Source organism: Phasianus colchicus, chromosome 4 (assembly GCF_987193195.1).
Source record: "Phasianus colchicus chromosome 4, bPhaCol1.hap1.1, whole genome shotgun sequence".
Classification (NCBI taxonomy): domain Eukaryota; kingdom Metazoa; phylum Chordata; class Aves; order Galliformes; family Phasianidae; genus Phasianus; species Phasianus colchicus.
In genome coordinates, this window is record NC_143439.1 from 7,137,186 (window position 1) to 7,151,698 (window position 14,513).

Below are 14,513 nucleotides of genomic sequence, written 5' to 3' on the forward strand. Positions count from 1 at the left end.
TAAGAATGCAGATTCTCAGTCTCTCTGTAGGTAGCAGAATTCTTCCTCTTCTGTACTGACCTGCAGCGTGCTTCTTGACTTTAAATACCAGCGCTGCTTTTGAAAAATACTTTTCACTTGCTTTGCTTTTAGTTGATTTTAAGCAACAGTTCATTTTCTGCATGACTTTTGTTGAGGGTTAGCTATATTGTTGCCTTTTGCAAGCAGAATTGCTCCTATGCCATCACTTGCAGGTGTAGAGCTGGCATTAATTAATTGCTGCTTTGCTAATTTTCTTTAGTCTATAAGAGGATCATGAAACTTGCTAATTGATGTACGGGTCCTGGCTGTAATGTTGTTATTCCTGATATCGTCTGTGGCTTATCTCAGTGTTTAGCTACCTGATTCAATTTTCTCATCCAAAATTCTTGAAATACTTAGTAGTTAAACCTGTGTCAGGGTTTTTATGACGTTTGGTTGCCACTATTCCAAATCATAACATCATGTAGTGCACGGAGCATTAACTCTTTAACCCCTGTAAACCGTTGACAACCTGTTTGTTAAAATGTCCCTTGCATTCAAAGGAGAGGAATCTCCCTTAATGTAGAGGGCTTTATTGTTTTTCATTATGATTTTTAGAACTGTTACAGCAGAATTAATGGACAGTACTATAATTTATGGAGTTGGCAATTCTATGTGGACAAGAAAGTCAAGAATCTCAGAGCTTGGAGAGTAAGAAAAGTTTAACAGAAAACATTGATTTGGGCAGTCTGGGTCATAGTTTTGACTCCAAGACAGTTTTTAATAAGCAGGTGGTTTTGTTGTTGCTTGTTTTTTTTGTTGTTGTTGTTGCCTTCATTACAGAAAGATGCCTGTTTGTTTTGTGTGGAAAGAGTTGGTGCTGATTCTGTTCACTGTTTTCCAGAAAGAGTTTCTTTAATAGTCTAAAGACCTATCCGAGTAAGGCACAAGCCATTTTCTGGCACTTTACCAGTAATTGAGGTCAGTCTTCCAGTTCCAAATGAGGGATTTACCTCAGCTAGTTGCATTAGAAAAGAAAAATATTTGTGCCCAATTTGGCTGTACTGATATCTGACTTAATTGCAGTATTGCACCTCTTCTGCAGTGAGAACACAGCACAGAACATGTGACTTCCTTATTTCCTTATGGTCCTTGCTAAGCACGTTAGGTAGCTCCTTCTTAACATACATGTGCTTCTTTTGGAGATGCATGTTTGTAGGCACACCTCCAGCCCTTCCCTGCAGCAGTGGAAATGCCAGCCACGTCCGTTGTGGGGAAGCAATCTCTTCTAGACTGGATCAGAAATGGTGAATAGCTATGAGGTTGTACTAACTTGAATGGTCTTCTAATTTCAGAATCTGTAAGTACTGCAAAGGAACTGGTAGTGTGACCTAGACTGTCCTATCAGGTTACTAGATGGCTTTGTATAGGAAAAATCAAACCTATTTCTCTAGAAGAACCAACTTGAAGCAGTGTGTTTCTTCACACAGTTTTTTTTGGTAGAATTTGAAATCAGCACCAATGAAGCACGTAAATTTTGCTCTGGATCTTATTGCTCCGAAGAAAAATGAGCTTTCTAATATATACCTGGTATATTTTAAGAATTTCAGTAATATTTGAGCTCATGATTTATGACAATGACATTATGAAGTAGAAGTTGTGAAAGCATACTTGAGAATACTTAGTGTGCTTGCTCTGTGGGGAGTAACAAATACATTGCAATGCTGATATTATTTAAGAGGAAGGTCTCCCCTACTTAAATATCCCATTTGTTCTTTATGTTGTTCTTGACTGTGTGGCAGGTGCTGTTGCCTGATGTGAGCCCAAATGCCTCTAGTCCCAAGTGATTCAGAGGTATTTTCTGATCTTTAACAGTGGATGCTGATGTTTTGAGTGTTTATAAAAGCTAATGTTATTGGTTATGAAACTTGGTTCAAATGGTGAATCTAAACGTGAGGAAAATTCAACTTCTGGTGAGCTACTTTCTAGTTTTGTTGACTGTTTTTAAGTCGTCTTCCTTTAATTTCAAAGGACGGTCTTCAAATCTGTAGCCAAATTGGTAATAGAGTTTCTTTGAAAATGTTAGAGTAAGTACCTTCCTTGTACTCGCTAATGATTTATGCTTAGGGAAATTATAAGATCTGAAATAAGCGAAGAGGGGTGAAGGGACAGAAAGCTATTGGAGGACAGTATTACGTTTTAACAGCTGCTGCAGGGCTAACATTTTTTTCTTGATGCATTTGTCCCTGTAATCTGTTGAGTAGCTGTGTATCCTTTATTTCCATAGGAGCCTGTATTATCTCCTGAACATATTGGTATTCAGCAAACTGTACGCAATAAAGTAATTTGCACTTGTTTATAAACTTCTTGAGTCCGAGAAGAAAAATTCTACGCTGTCAATTTCCGTGGTACTTCATTTCTGAACAGGCAAAATGTTTTCAAACAGCAAAAAAGCAACCACCAACAAAATCCTTAATTTTCAAGCTGTCTCAGAAGAATGTTTGAACTACAAGAACTTCATTTCAGTTGATAGTGATTTTTGATGCATCAGCTGTTTCTCTTTGCTAGTATTTTGGCTCTGACCTGTGCATGAAGCTGTGCTTGAATTGTAATTAATGGTATAGCCTGCCCTTAGTGCTCATTTATTAATCTGCTATAATACTTTGTTTAACTTGTGTGGACATTTTGTGGTTTCCTTTATTGGTGAAAATACTTTAAGAAATAGTTATAAAACCTAAAACAAGTGCTTCTATAAATTATCAACTTTGTTGAAAGCATTTTCTCCCTTTTTGTCCATCGTATGGCTAATGAAAACAGTGTAAATTTCAATTTTCTGGAAATTTTGCCAGGGTTTTGCCCTTCTCTTCTGGACAAGCAAGTTCAGATCTTCACCAAATTACTGTAAGGTGTGTTTTATGTTTTATGTTTTTAAACCCATATAAAACTTTGCATTAACTCTATCTAGTGCAGCTTATAGTGTAATATTACATATGATTAATTGGTATTGACTTTTTATATCCTGTGCGTAGATGAATAACAAAAAATACTAGTGGAAAGCATTGCTTTCAGTCATCTCTTTAGTTCTTACTTCATTCCCTGTTTTCTGTTTTTTTTTTTTTTTTTTTTTTGTAGCAGAAAGATTGTAAAGGGGCAGAGGTTTTGAAAAAAAAAGTTAGCAAGAAAGTGCTGAGATTTGTGTTCCAAGTCAAACTGGTCCAAACTAACTACTTTTCTGTAGAGAATATATCTCCTTTTCTTCTTGTTCTAACCAAAATCTAATGGTTTCAACTAACATTACTACCTTACAATATTTTGAATAGTATGAAAGGAGAAATAGTGAATTTTAGTAATATTCAGTACAATTCAATCTTGAGAGACAGTGTCTGTGTTTTTCAGCTGTGTCATGAAATATGACTCTGCTAATGCTTATTAAATTTTAATAAATTTGTTCAATCCCTGGTGCCTCTGCTGAAGTGGAAAACGTACCTACAAGCCACCACAGATTGCCAGCAGGGATAAATTCCATCTTATTAATCAATGAAAATCATTACTACTTTACTTAAAAGTTGGAGTAATTATTCCTGTAAATGCAAAGCACAGTCTTATTGTGTTTTTCAACTGCTGCTTATCTATGTTTGGCAGTGGGCAGGACGCCTCAATTCTTGCTTAAATTATGGAGTGTCCCTGATGGATGGCAACTATTGTGATTATTATTGACCCAAATATATTGAGTACTAAAAGAAAAAAGTAATAGTCAACAAAAAATGCATACAGTTTTTACCAGGATCATGTAGAACTTATGATCCCTTGGTCAGATTTTCTAAAACACGTAAAATAAATCACATAATTAAATGAGTAACTAAAAATGGCAGCAAACTGGAGGTGACAGCTAAATGAGAAAAATCAGACAATGTACTTCATTATGAATCCCTTGTTTTTGCCAATTAAAGTTTTGTTGCTTGTCTTTACATTGGGCTTGATCCAAAGCAAGGGTATTTCAGTTGTTAACCTGAGACTCTCACCTGTTTGCACAATTTTTGTCTTTGGTGTAAACACCTCATATTACATGTTCTATGGCAAGTATACCAGATTGTGCATGCGTGTCTGGAAGGAACAAAAAAAATTCTAAGACTCTTCAAACTCATCCTATGCTTTGCCAGTACGAATGTTTTGGTATTGCTTGCTGCATTTCTTTTCTTGGATTACAGCTTGGTTACAAGCATCAAGCAAAAGAGTCAATTAAATTCTGGTTTTAGTTTCAAAGTTCATTTGAAAAAATAAGTTAGTTTTTATTAAATTATTGTAAGCATTTAAAATAATGTTTAAAGAAGCCAGAAAAAGCCAGTGCCTGCTAATTAAAAGTACAGGCATGGATTAAAAATAATAATAATGAAAATATATATATTTACATATAAAAGAACAACCAAAACAACCAAGACAAATAAAAGATCAAGGTGGCATCCTTAGCAGCTAAGTGCAACATCTTCCACTGAGTACCTGTTCTTTTTCTATAATCTAGACATTCTTTACTTCACATATCTTGAGCTTTATAAATAGCCTCCCACCCCTTTGCAGTATGCTGTTAACCAGCTGAAAAGGATTATATAGCTTAATATGTAGCTATCAAATGGATGCCAGTATAACAATTGGTTGTTGCATTTGTTAGACTTCTCTGTATTTTACAATTCTAGTGAGAAAAACATAATCTTTTATCAAAATATAGACCTGATATCTGTAGTGTTTCACACATGCACAGTGTAGCACTTTGCACTGTTGTGTCTTCTATTTTGGTGTATTTTTATTTTGTTTAGCTGCAGTGGCTGAATCTCTCAGCTCTCTGACAACTGTATAGAGAGCTGCCAGTCTCTACACAGGAGGGATATTTTATACTGCTAAATAAATGGTATCTGAAGTGTTTTCTACAGAAACAAAAAAATATTCGTATTGTAATAAGTGGCAGAAATATTTTTAACAACCTTTTTGTGTTTAGGGCAATGTTCTTCCTCCTATTTGATACGTAGAAAGGGGGAACGTTTTAAGTTCCAAATTAATTTTTACCAGTGCTTTCTACCTGCTGTTACGAAATCGATACTCATAATTTTGAATGTTTAGATACTAGATTTATGTATATGTATGTGTGTAGTATTACAGGAGTAGGTAATTTCTTAGTCTTGCACCTTATGTGGAAAGGTGATATAATTATGAAATTTTAAAAAGCGTTGAATTATGATGTGTGAAGTTAATTTTTCAGTTTCCTAGCTTTCCTTTTGTGAAAATAGTCTCCTTACTAATAAGAATACCTGCTTCCCCTTTTCCCATCTTGTCCTCAGCTGGGAATTTGACTTGCATTTTAATCTGCTGTTAAATATTGCATGACTTTTCTACCTGTTGCTATAGTTTTAATTCTTGTCTCAGCTCTATTTAAAGGTGCAACAAAAGCATAAATATATGGTCAGCAAATCAATTCCTGCATAGCAGCTGCAGCAGTTCTTCTTAACAGCTGGTACAACTCTGACTAGACTTAAATGTACTTAACTAACAAATCATATTATAGCCAATGAGGATTGGGCAGACATTTCTGGAATGTTTGTAAAATTCAAGATGGTGAAGCTGGATCTCTGTTGCATATCTGAAATATTTTCTGAAATGTTTAGTGAAGAGAGAAAGACATGTTACTTTAAAGATGGCTTAAAATATTAAAAAAAAAAAAGGTGACAATGACAACAAGACTACATAGTACACTAAATTAATGTTAGAAGGGTTGTGGAGTAAAACCAAATGACACAGGCTTCTGATTGCAGGTATAATGTATATTTACAGAATGTCTGAATGTGGTAGGAATTAGTTAGAAATGTACGTGGTTAAGTATGTCTTTAATGATAGAGTAGTATCATTAGTATTGACATATTGACATGCTGATCTGCAATTTACTAGAAAGGCTGTAGTTATATCTTGTTCATAAATACTTAATGACCTTATGGAAAGGTACCTTGTGCAAATGGTCTCCTCATATTCTGGTCTAATACTCTTCTGCACTAATAACTAGTGACTGAGGCCAGCCCTGTAGCTGCGTGCTTACTTCCCTTCCTTTTGATATTCAATTCTGTGTTCACTGATATACCTATAAAGGTTTTATTTGTTGATGTCTCCTCAGGACTGTTAATCCGTGCTAAGGGATCTAAGAACAGGGAGAGGTGACCTAATAGCTCAGTGTTGGCTGAAGATGGAGGTCTTGACTATTCTCCATTTCCAAATACTTCCGTTTGTTTTGTGTTTGTATTACGATGTGTGTGGCTGCTTTGTGAGCTGCTTAAATATGCCCTTACCTTGGAAAATGTAATTAGCGTGACTACAAACTGAGGGGTTTGAGGCATCCTACTTCTTGGAATCACTTCAAAGAAGTTTAAGAAAGTTAAATTTAAGAAAGAATTTGGAATCAAATGGCCAGAGCAAGGAAGGGAGGAGGAAACCCCTTTTTAGAGAAAATAATTGTTAGATTAGCACTGCACCTAAACATTAGTGACTTCACTGTGCAGAAAACTAATTTACAGACGGTATCACTTCGTCCTTCACTGATCTTTTTTACTACATTAAACAACCTAGAGCTGAAATGGGGAAGTTGATATCATCAATCACTTGAAACTTAAAAGAGACTTGGAGACTTAAAATTCACTAAATGCTTTTTTTTCCCCTGTAATAGTTTTCAAAATAGTTTTTTTATACTAGTTGAACTAGTTCCTATATTCCCTCTTACACAGATTTCTCCTTATTTTGGGATGTTTCAGCTTTGTATGCTAAATGCCAGTGTGCAAAGTCATGGTTCAGCCTGATAAAGTGGAGGTGATAATGGCTGTGTCTTATGCTTTGATTAGGTGTAAAAAGCAAAGGAGGGAGATGGGTATTGTGGTGTTTAACAAAAAGGAAATTATTGGACAGTGTTGGGCTAGAGTCAGCTGAGAATAGGAGTTTTTAAAACAAACAAACAAACACAACAACACACAAAACACCCATGAAATGTAGAAAAATACCAAACCAGAAACGTAAGGGCTGCAGTAGAGCAATTATACACGGCTGGAGATTTGTGTGATGTTCTGCTGGAATGTAGAACAATTTTATTGTTCCTGTGTTTTATTTCTTCAACTTTAAAAGTTTGAAAATGTCAGTTGGCTTGTGTTATTTTTTTCTCATCAGTTGCTGCCTGCAAGGCTCAGAGGAATTCTTGAGTTTCTTGAGCTTGATGCACTGTGTTTGTGCATCAGATAAACCACGATCATGATTTTCTTGGCAGCAAATGCAGAATTAAAGTAGTCCCTTATTCACTTGAATTCCAAATTTTTGTTCATAGTTAGTACATTTATATCACTTTTATAAGGATTTGCACTTGCACATGGATGATTTTTTTCTCAGCCGATCTGTGGCAAATTGTTAATTTACTGTTTACAGCAGATCTGAATCTCTGTTTTGGAGGGCAGAGGGCATGTACTTGCTGGTAGAGAATGATGAATCTGCATTTGAACTGGGCGTAAGTTAATCTATAAAATGAAATACTGCAAGGGGTTGGTGAGAAACTAAGGAGCTTGGTGATCTCTCCTTTCCTGCTCCAGCCTTAAGCAGGGAGGCTGCTCATCTTACTCCAGATAACCTGCTTGTCTCATTTCAGTTCCAAAGATGATCAGCTGTGAGATCAAACAGGTCTGGAGATCTGGTGATGTTTTTTTATCTGTCAATCCTTCAGACTCGCTTGCGTCGGTGGTCACAATTATGATACAAAATTAATGAACCTTAGCTAATGGTTAGATGTTCTGATCTAGTCTTTGGGTTTCCCACCAGGCAAGGTAGTATTGGCTGATGCCATACGTGAGTAGTCAAATACAGTAGGTCAAATTTAAGTACAAATTTATTTCTGTATAAGTGCTCATACTTGTTTATCAGAATATGTAAACAGATATGAGATCTGAATCATGACAAATGTCTGGTAGACTGTTTGTCTGATGAATTTGCCTTTGCTGACATACTTGGTGTTCTGCTTCTCTCTTGCTGACTACTGGGAGCTTTTTAGATAACGCTCCCTTGTGGGGATTGAAGCCAGTGGCTTTACCTTCATCCTCATCTGTAGTTATTGAAAGTTTTTTCAGTGTCATACAACTTGTACCAGAATGTACCATCAGGTTTGAAAGGTGCATCTCCCTCTTGCAATTCCTGGTAAAAATTAACTAGATTTGTTATTAGATACCAACCTCATTCATCACACTAATGATTGATGGGCAAGTCTAAAAATTAAAATCAAGAAGTGTTATCTGAGTCAGTCCAGATTAAGCATATCTGGATTCTTTGCTGCATTATTGGGCTTTGACAAGAAAGCAAAGCTTTTTGCAGTAGAGATATTTGTGACTGTGGAGATAGCTGTTGTCTGTCTTAATTTCCTGATCTTATGACTCTGACTGATTTTCACCAAATCTGATAAAGAGAGAAAAAAAATTAAGATGATACAAGTCTTCAGGGGAACTAGAATGTAGCTAGAAAAGGAGGAGATGTTCATGAATACATCTGCTGAGGAAAAGTCTGCAGGGTAACCGTCAGCTGGTTGTGTGTGGATGAATCTTTGAGGAACTGAGTTTTGCTCTTACCAAATGAACAGGTTCAGATGACACTTGCTCCGTATTTTATACCACTGGAGGCATTTTTGTGACAAAACACAGCTGTAAGCTTGAGACAACTTTCTTACAGTTATGCTGTTCAGAAACCCTCTCTTCCATGTAGGTGCACTAATACTTACATATTAGTATGCCTTGGAGAAGTCTTAACGCAGTTCAAACAGTGTTTAAACCGCTGTGACAATTTCTGTCACCAATCTCAACTTATATAGTTCCATTGCACATGTTACAACAGGTCTATGCTTGGTTTGTTTTTCCTTCATGACTTACAGAGAGCCATCGCTAATTTTGTTGTCTTTCCGTACTATAAATAGATCTAAGTGATCCCTCCACCAATTCCCTGTATTCCCCCTTCAGGGATCTGGCTCATTGTTTTCCTACACACCCAGATTTTTGTACTGGGTAAATTGGGATGTGGTAGACTCTTGAGCAACATTTGGTTTTGGATGTAGTGTTACTAATATTGTTGCAGTTAGTTTGGTAGTTAGTGCCTTGTTTCTATGCAGCTTATTCATTTGCCTGTGCAAAGCAGGCTCGTATATAATATATCACTTGGGAGCTATTCATGTACTGCTATTCAAGTCTTTCACATAAATAAGCTTGAGACCACAGTCACTGTTTAAGAATAGTTACCAGTGTAGCATAGATTGTTTTGCTCACAAAATGGTTCTTTCTGTGCATGGGTGAGCATCGCGGAAACGATAAGACTTGTGTATAATGTCAATCCTGGTGCATTCTCTGTGCTACAACTGTGCAAAGCTTTCTGAAAATATTTAAGAAGTACATTATCAAATACCAAGGGTAAATTGTGATGCTCTCTTTCAATACCTGTTACTAACTTTTGAAACGTTGCAGTGCTCTGCTTTATCCATTTGAGGGCAGCTGCTCACCAACATTGAGAACTGTTGAAAAAGCGTGTGGCGTTTTGCTCTCTGCATTTCAGCCTTTATGTACTTAGAAATAGTTCATTTAGGTCTTTATTGTTACATCACCATATTAAAATGTTCTAAGTGTTTGTTTCATCTTCTAATGACATTTACATTAATATTAAAGTATTGTGAGCTCTAAAAGAAGATTCTATGAAGGTTGTAAGTAAGCTGACTTTCTTTGTTGTGATAAATTCTTAGAGCTGTGGCTTTAACCTTTCCTCAGTTAACTATAATGAACAAGCAAGTAAACTTTATAACATTTAATTTCTGGTAAAAGGTTCCTAAAAAGCTCTTCCAAAGGCTTATCTTTAATGGCTTCGGAAGATACAGAATTTGAGTGCTTCATTTTACAGTGTTGTCTCTTCACTGGACTCACAAAAGCAAAAAGAGTATTATGTGTTCATAAGCTTACAATTAATAGTTTGCGACAAACTTAAACTAATATTTCCAAACCCAAACTATCAGGCACATTTCTGCATCTAAATAAAATGATCTAAGTTCTTGTAGTATTTTCTAATTAAAATGACAGGCACGCACTTGAAAAAAACATCATTGGAAATAGACCTGAATTTACTTAGAAACAAGATGTTAGAGAAATGTATTACAAAGCAGTGAAGCTCGAATTTCTATAGTTAAAAATTTGTCTAATTTACATGTTCTTACTCTATATTGTACAAAAAGTGCACACTTTTAAAGATAAAAAGCAGTAGAATTGTTCTTTATATTACTTTGTTAAAGCTTAAGTTTGAAGCATATGTGAAATAACCCCAAAAAGCAAAGCTATCTATTATATGCAGTGTATTCCTGACACTTCTAAGAGAGGCAGCACTCTCCAGTTTTGTCTTCTTGTTACACTCTCTTGCTGCTTAAATTAGACTGTTGTATTTTCAGGCTAAGGACTTTCACCGATGAAGTGTTTGTAGCTGTTCAGCATAGCTTGGGGCCTTTGAACATTATTGCAAGACAGTACCTACAGCCAGTAATGTGTTATGCTCATAAGATTTACAAGAAGTGATGATATGTGGAGACAAGAATGGACCAGGAAAATCTGGTCTAATAGTGTAAGCATTTGGTGGGAGAGACAATGACAGAAATGAGAGAGAAACAATCGGAGACAAAAACTGAAGCTTTTCCATATTGTTATGGTAAAGTGTGAAATGTAGTGTAGTAACTTGTTGTGACAAAGCCTTATTCCACTTTGGCATTATCCACTTAAGTGGGCAGTGCTCTACTGGAACGGGATACTTCTTTTAATAAGCAAGAAATGTCTCTGTGGATTTACTCTAGAATAGCCACTTAGAAACATTTGGACATTACTGAGGAAAAACTGACATACTGCTGACACTTATCTCAAACCATACACAAAAAAAAGGGCTGATAATCAGAGTTGTATCTGAATTGGTATGAGGATTATCTGTGACTGAAGACATGTGCTGCAAGTGGTGCTGGGAGAACGCCTTGTTTTATTCTTGTCTGCTCCCAGCTATGTGCAGAGCTGCAGGCAGACCAAGTTCCATTCCTGTTCTCCATGTCGGTGTGGAGCTGATGGGAAAGGAGGGGAGTAACTGTAAACTAGGAAGCTCTGATATCAAGCAAGAGTGGCTGGTAATAAAATAGAACAGTCTGCGACACCACTGGATCTTACTTTCAGCAACTGTGCAATGAAGCAGTCTCTTAAAACTGATCTTTTCAGCAGTTTCTCATAACATATACACGCATGTATATTTCTGCATGCAGTATCTGAGGCTTGCTTGTCTGAGTTCAGCAGAGATCCAAAGACATATTTCTAAAGTCTTCTAGCCAAATGAAAGCATAGTATTTGTTGTATAAAATAAAGTCCTTCAGAATGATGCTATAAAGTATTATCTGATTATACTACTGTTAAGCATAGCCTAATGATAAACAGCTTTTTGTCATTTATAGGGTGGAAAATAAATAAGAAAACACAGGGGTCCTTCAGAAGAGAATATATATCTAAATCTTGCTATAAAATGGCATATGAAAGAAACAGTAGAAAAGAAAAACGTGCATGAAAATACTGTGCTATCTACCGTTCTATCACAGCATTTCCATATGCAGTGTCTGTAAAGAAAAAAGTTATTTGTCTGAGAGACATTTTCTCAAGTAAATGCTTTCTGTAATGCGTATTTATAATGAAAGAAACACTTTTGGACTTTTTTTGTTTAAAAAAAAAGCTTTCAACAGGCAAATGTGTAGTCAGAGAAGGCTCTTTATATGCAAGTGAAACATGATGACAGGTTGGCTTTTTGAGGGGGAAACAAAGGGCTAAGTAGGGATGCTAATAACAGGCATATTTTAATGCTGTCTTTTGTTATGTTACAGTGTTGTGCTTCAAGCAGTAAAGCAGTAAAGCATTACTACACTCCCCCCTTTTGCCCCTCCATAATTATACAGTTAATTATCTTTGCCAGGTTGTGCATAAAGAGACATGTAAGATTTCTTAATGGTCATTTATTCACTGTGTTTTGGGCTGTACTGACTCAGTTCATACGAGGGCTTTGATGGCTTTTTACATCTTTTATCAGTAATTTTGTAAGACGTTTTCACAGGCTTTTGTCTCTATCTACTTCGTTTTGCTCAAAAAGGTTTTCAAAATTTCAATACATTTTTAAGAATCTTGTTGAAGTATAGTGGTTGAAGAGGTTGTGGGAACATAGCAGCATTGTAGAAAAGCTAGTGTGATTTTTTAAAAAAAAAAAAAAAAAAAGGAAAAAAAGAAAACCTCCCCAAAACAACTAATTGCAGATGGTTCAAGTAATAAGATATGACTGTTCTAGCTTGCTTTGGTGGAATAAGAACTTAGTGCAGTAAATGGCACTAAGCTGGGCTTGTTCTAAGAGCAGTCCCCCCTGAGAAGGGGTCTGCCTTCTCAGAGGTGTGGGACCACGGGTTTTTTTCTCCCCACACAGAAAAGGCCCTTCTTTCTCCTTTATAGCACTATGATGATGGGCCCCAGCCGCTCTGCATCCCAGCCAGCCACCAAAGGGAAAAACACCTCAATGTCTCCTTGCCCCTAAAACCAAGGCCCAGGGATGCTGCTGCCCCACAGCAGCAGGGAGGAGTGCGATGCAGGCAGGGGTACCTGTATATCAGTTGTGAGGAGCAGGAAGAAAAGAGTCTTCCTTATGATTAAAAAGAGCAATTTTCAAGCCAGTATGTGTGCTTTAGGTGAGCACCATTTCTTCCTGTAGTTTCTGTTTCCTTTTTTAATCATTGAGACTTAGCAAAACATTGTGATTGTGGAGATAGCAAGTGAGAAACAGGAAAGCCTGGGTGACTTTGTTAGTCACTATCCATCAGAATTCTTACTGAAAGCCTCCAGATGAAGTTCACCTGGAGAGTGGTGGAGGTGATCTTGCAGTGACACTGCTACAAGGTTGGAGTCTCCTCGGATTCTTACTCTTGAAAGGACAGTGCCAACTCATTAAAATAAATCGGTTCAAAGTAATTCTTTCTTTAAAGTGCACGTGTAGATGTCTGTGGCAATTAAAACTCTTGGCAGTTAGGAATTTCTCCTTCATTTCTAAGTTGCAGATCCCTTCTCAGAGGACTGTTCCCCTGACATGGCAGGGGAGGTCCCCCAGCTGTGTGACTGGCAGGAGCAGTCTGCCTGCCCCTTTGCAGTGTAATTCCTGTCTATACTAGGATAGCTTGCACTTCACTGAGCGGCAGACGGGTCAGGACACTTGGCAGGAGAAGGTTGAGAGACAAAGGCAGCAGGCTGTGCGGCGCTGAATCGCCACTTTGAAGCATATACTGTTAGAAGAAATCATGCAACTTTAGAACTACAGTGGTTTTTTATTTTAAGCAATGTTTGTGTGTTACTAATAGACTTGACAAAGTAAGAGCAGTAAAATGTCCAAACCTGGGAAAACTGCCATAAACCATGGCTTGGTTCCTGTTGATCTTAAAAGTGCCAAAGAACCCCTACCACACCAAACTGTGATGAAGATATTTAGCATCAGCATCATTGCCCAGGGCTTGCCTTTCTGCCGTAGACGGGTAAGTGCAGAATTCTTTAAAACCTGGCTTTTGATTACTTTGCTTGTGGTTCAGAGCTTTGTCATGGCACATTCATCCCATGAAAGTACTGATCTGCACATTTCCTTGTCTTAGTGTATCGTAGAAGAGCCCTTTTGTCACTTACTTCAATAATTCTTCCACTTCGCTTTAGTTAAAGTGCAAATAGATTGTCGTAGAATTTTAAAGGTACATACAGAGATTATCATATAGATGTATATCACCTAGGTGAAAAAATACATCAAAAATACGTGTATTCATAAATGTGTGGTTTGCTTTTATTTGCTTTTTTAGGTGCTGCAGGTAGGTTAGAACTAAAATCCATCTAATGTTGTTCTGAATTGTACTGACACAGTTGGATACTAAAGTAGAGGATTCAGAGACCTTAAACTTATTTAATATTTAAACATTTTTAGTAATAATTCTTAAAATATGGTTTTAATACTCTTGTAACTCAGTAGCAGAGATAACATTTTTGCTGTTACAGAAAATAAAAATAGCATGTTACTATGTGGAGGTTGCGATATAGTTTATATATAGACAATCCTAGCCTGACAAACTATCACGGGTCTTATGCTGCAAGTTCAGAAGCTATATGAATAAAGCAGCTCTTAAGACTATTTCCTCCCCTCATATAATGTGTTCTTTAACTTTTAGTCTCTAATAGAAGATTTTCAATAAGTGTTTTCAAGTCAACTTGGATCATGATTTTGACATGATTGTTTCTGTGATTCTGTGATTATGTTGCATAGTTTACGTACTAAGTTCATACTCTTTTCAAATCATTAATTTTTGGTCTTCATTACTCTTTGAAACTAATTTGAATAGGATTACAAATAAATTTACTTCTCATAATGAATTTACCCCACACTACCAAATTTTCTATTGC

General features: G+C 36.5%; 1 protein-coding gene across 4 annotated transcripts in view; it reads left to right on the plus strand.

Moving 5' to 3' along the window:
• Positions 1-14,513, plus strand: part of FBXW7 (F-box and WD repeat domain containing 7) — a 160,047-nt gene that overhangs the window by 73,176 nt on the left and 72,358 nt on the right. The window contains exon 1 of one of the 4 annotated variants that reach the window (XM_090138533.1): positions 12,306-13,606. The exons of the other annotated variants lie outside the window; for them this stretch is intronic. Within the exon in view, the coding sequence (XP_089994659.1) occupies positions 13,460-13,606 (147 nt within the window). The 5' untranslated portion in view covers positions 12,306-13,459. Of the gene's footprint in view, positions 1-12,305; positions 13,607-14,513 lie in introns of those variants that run through there. 4 annotated transcript variants of the gene reach the window in all.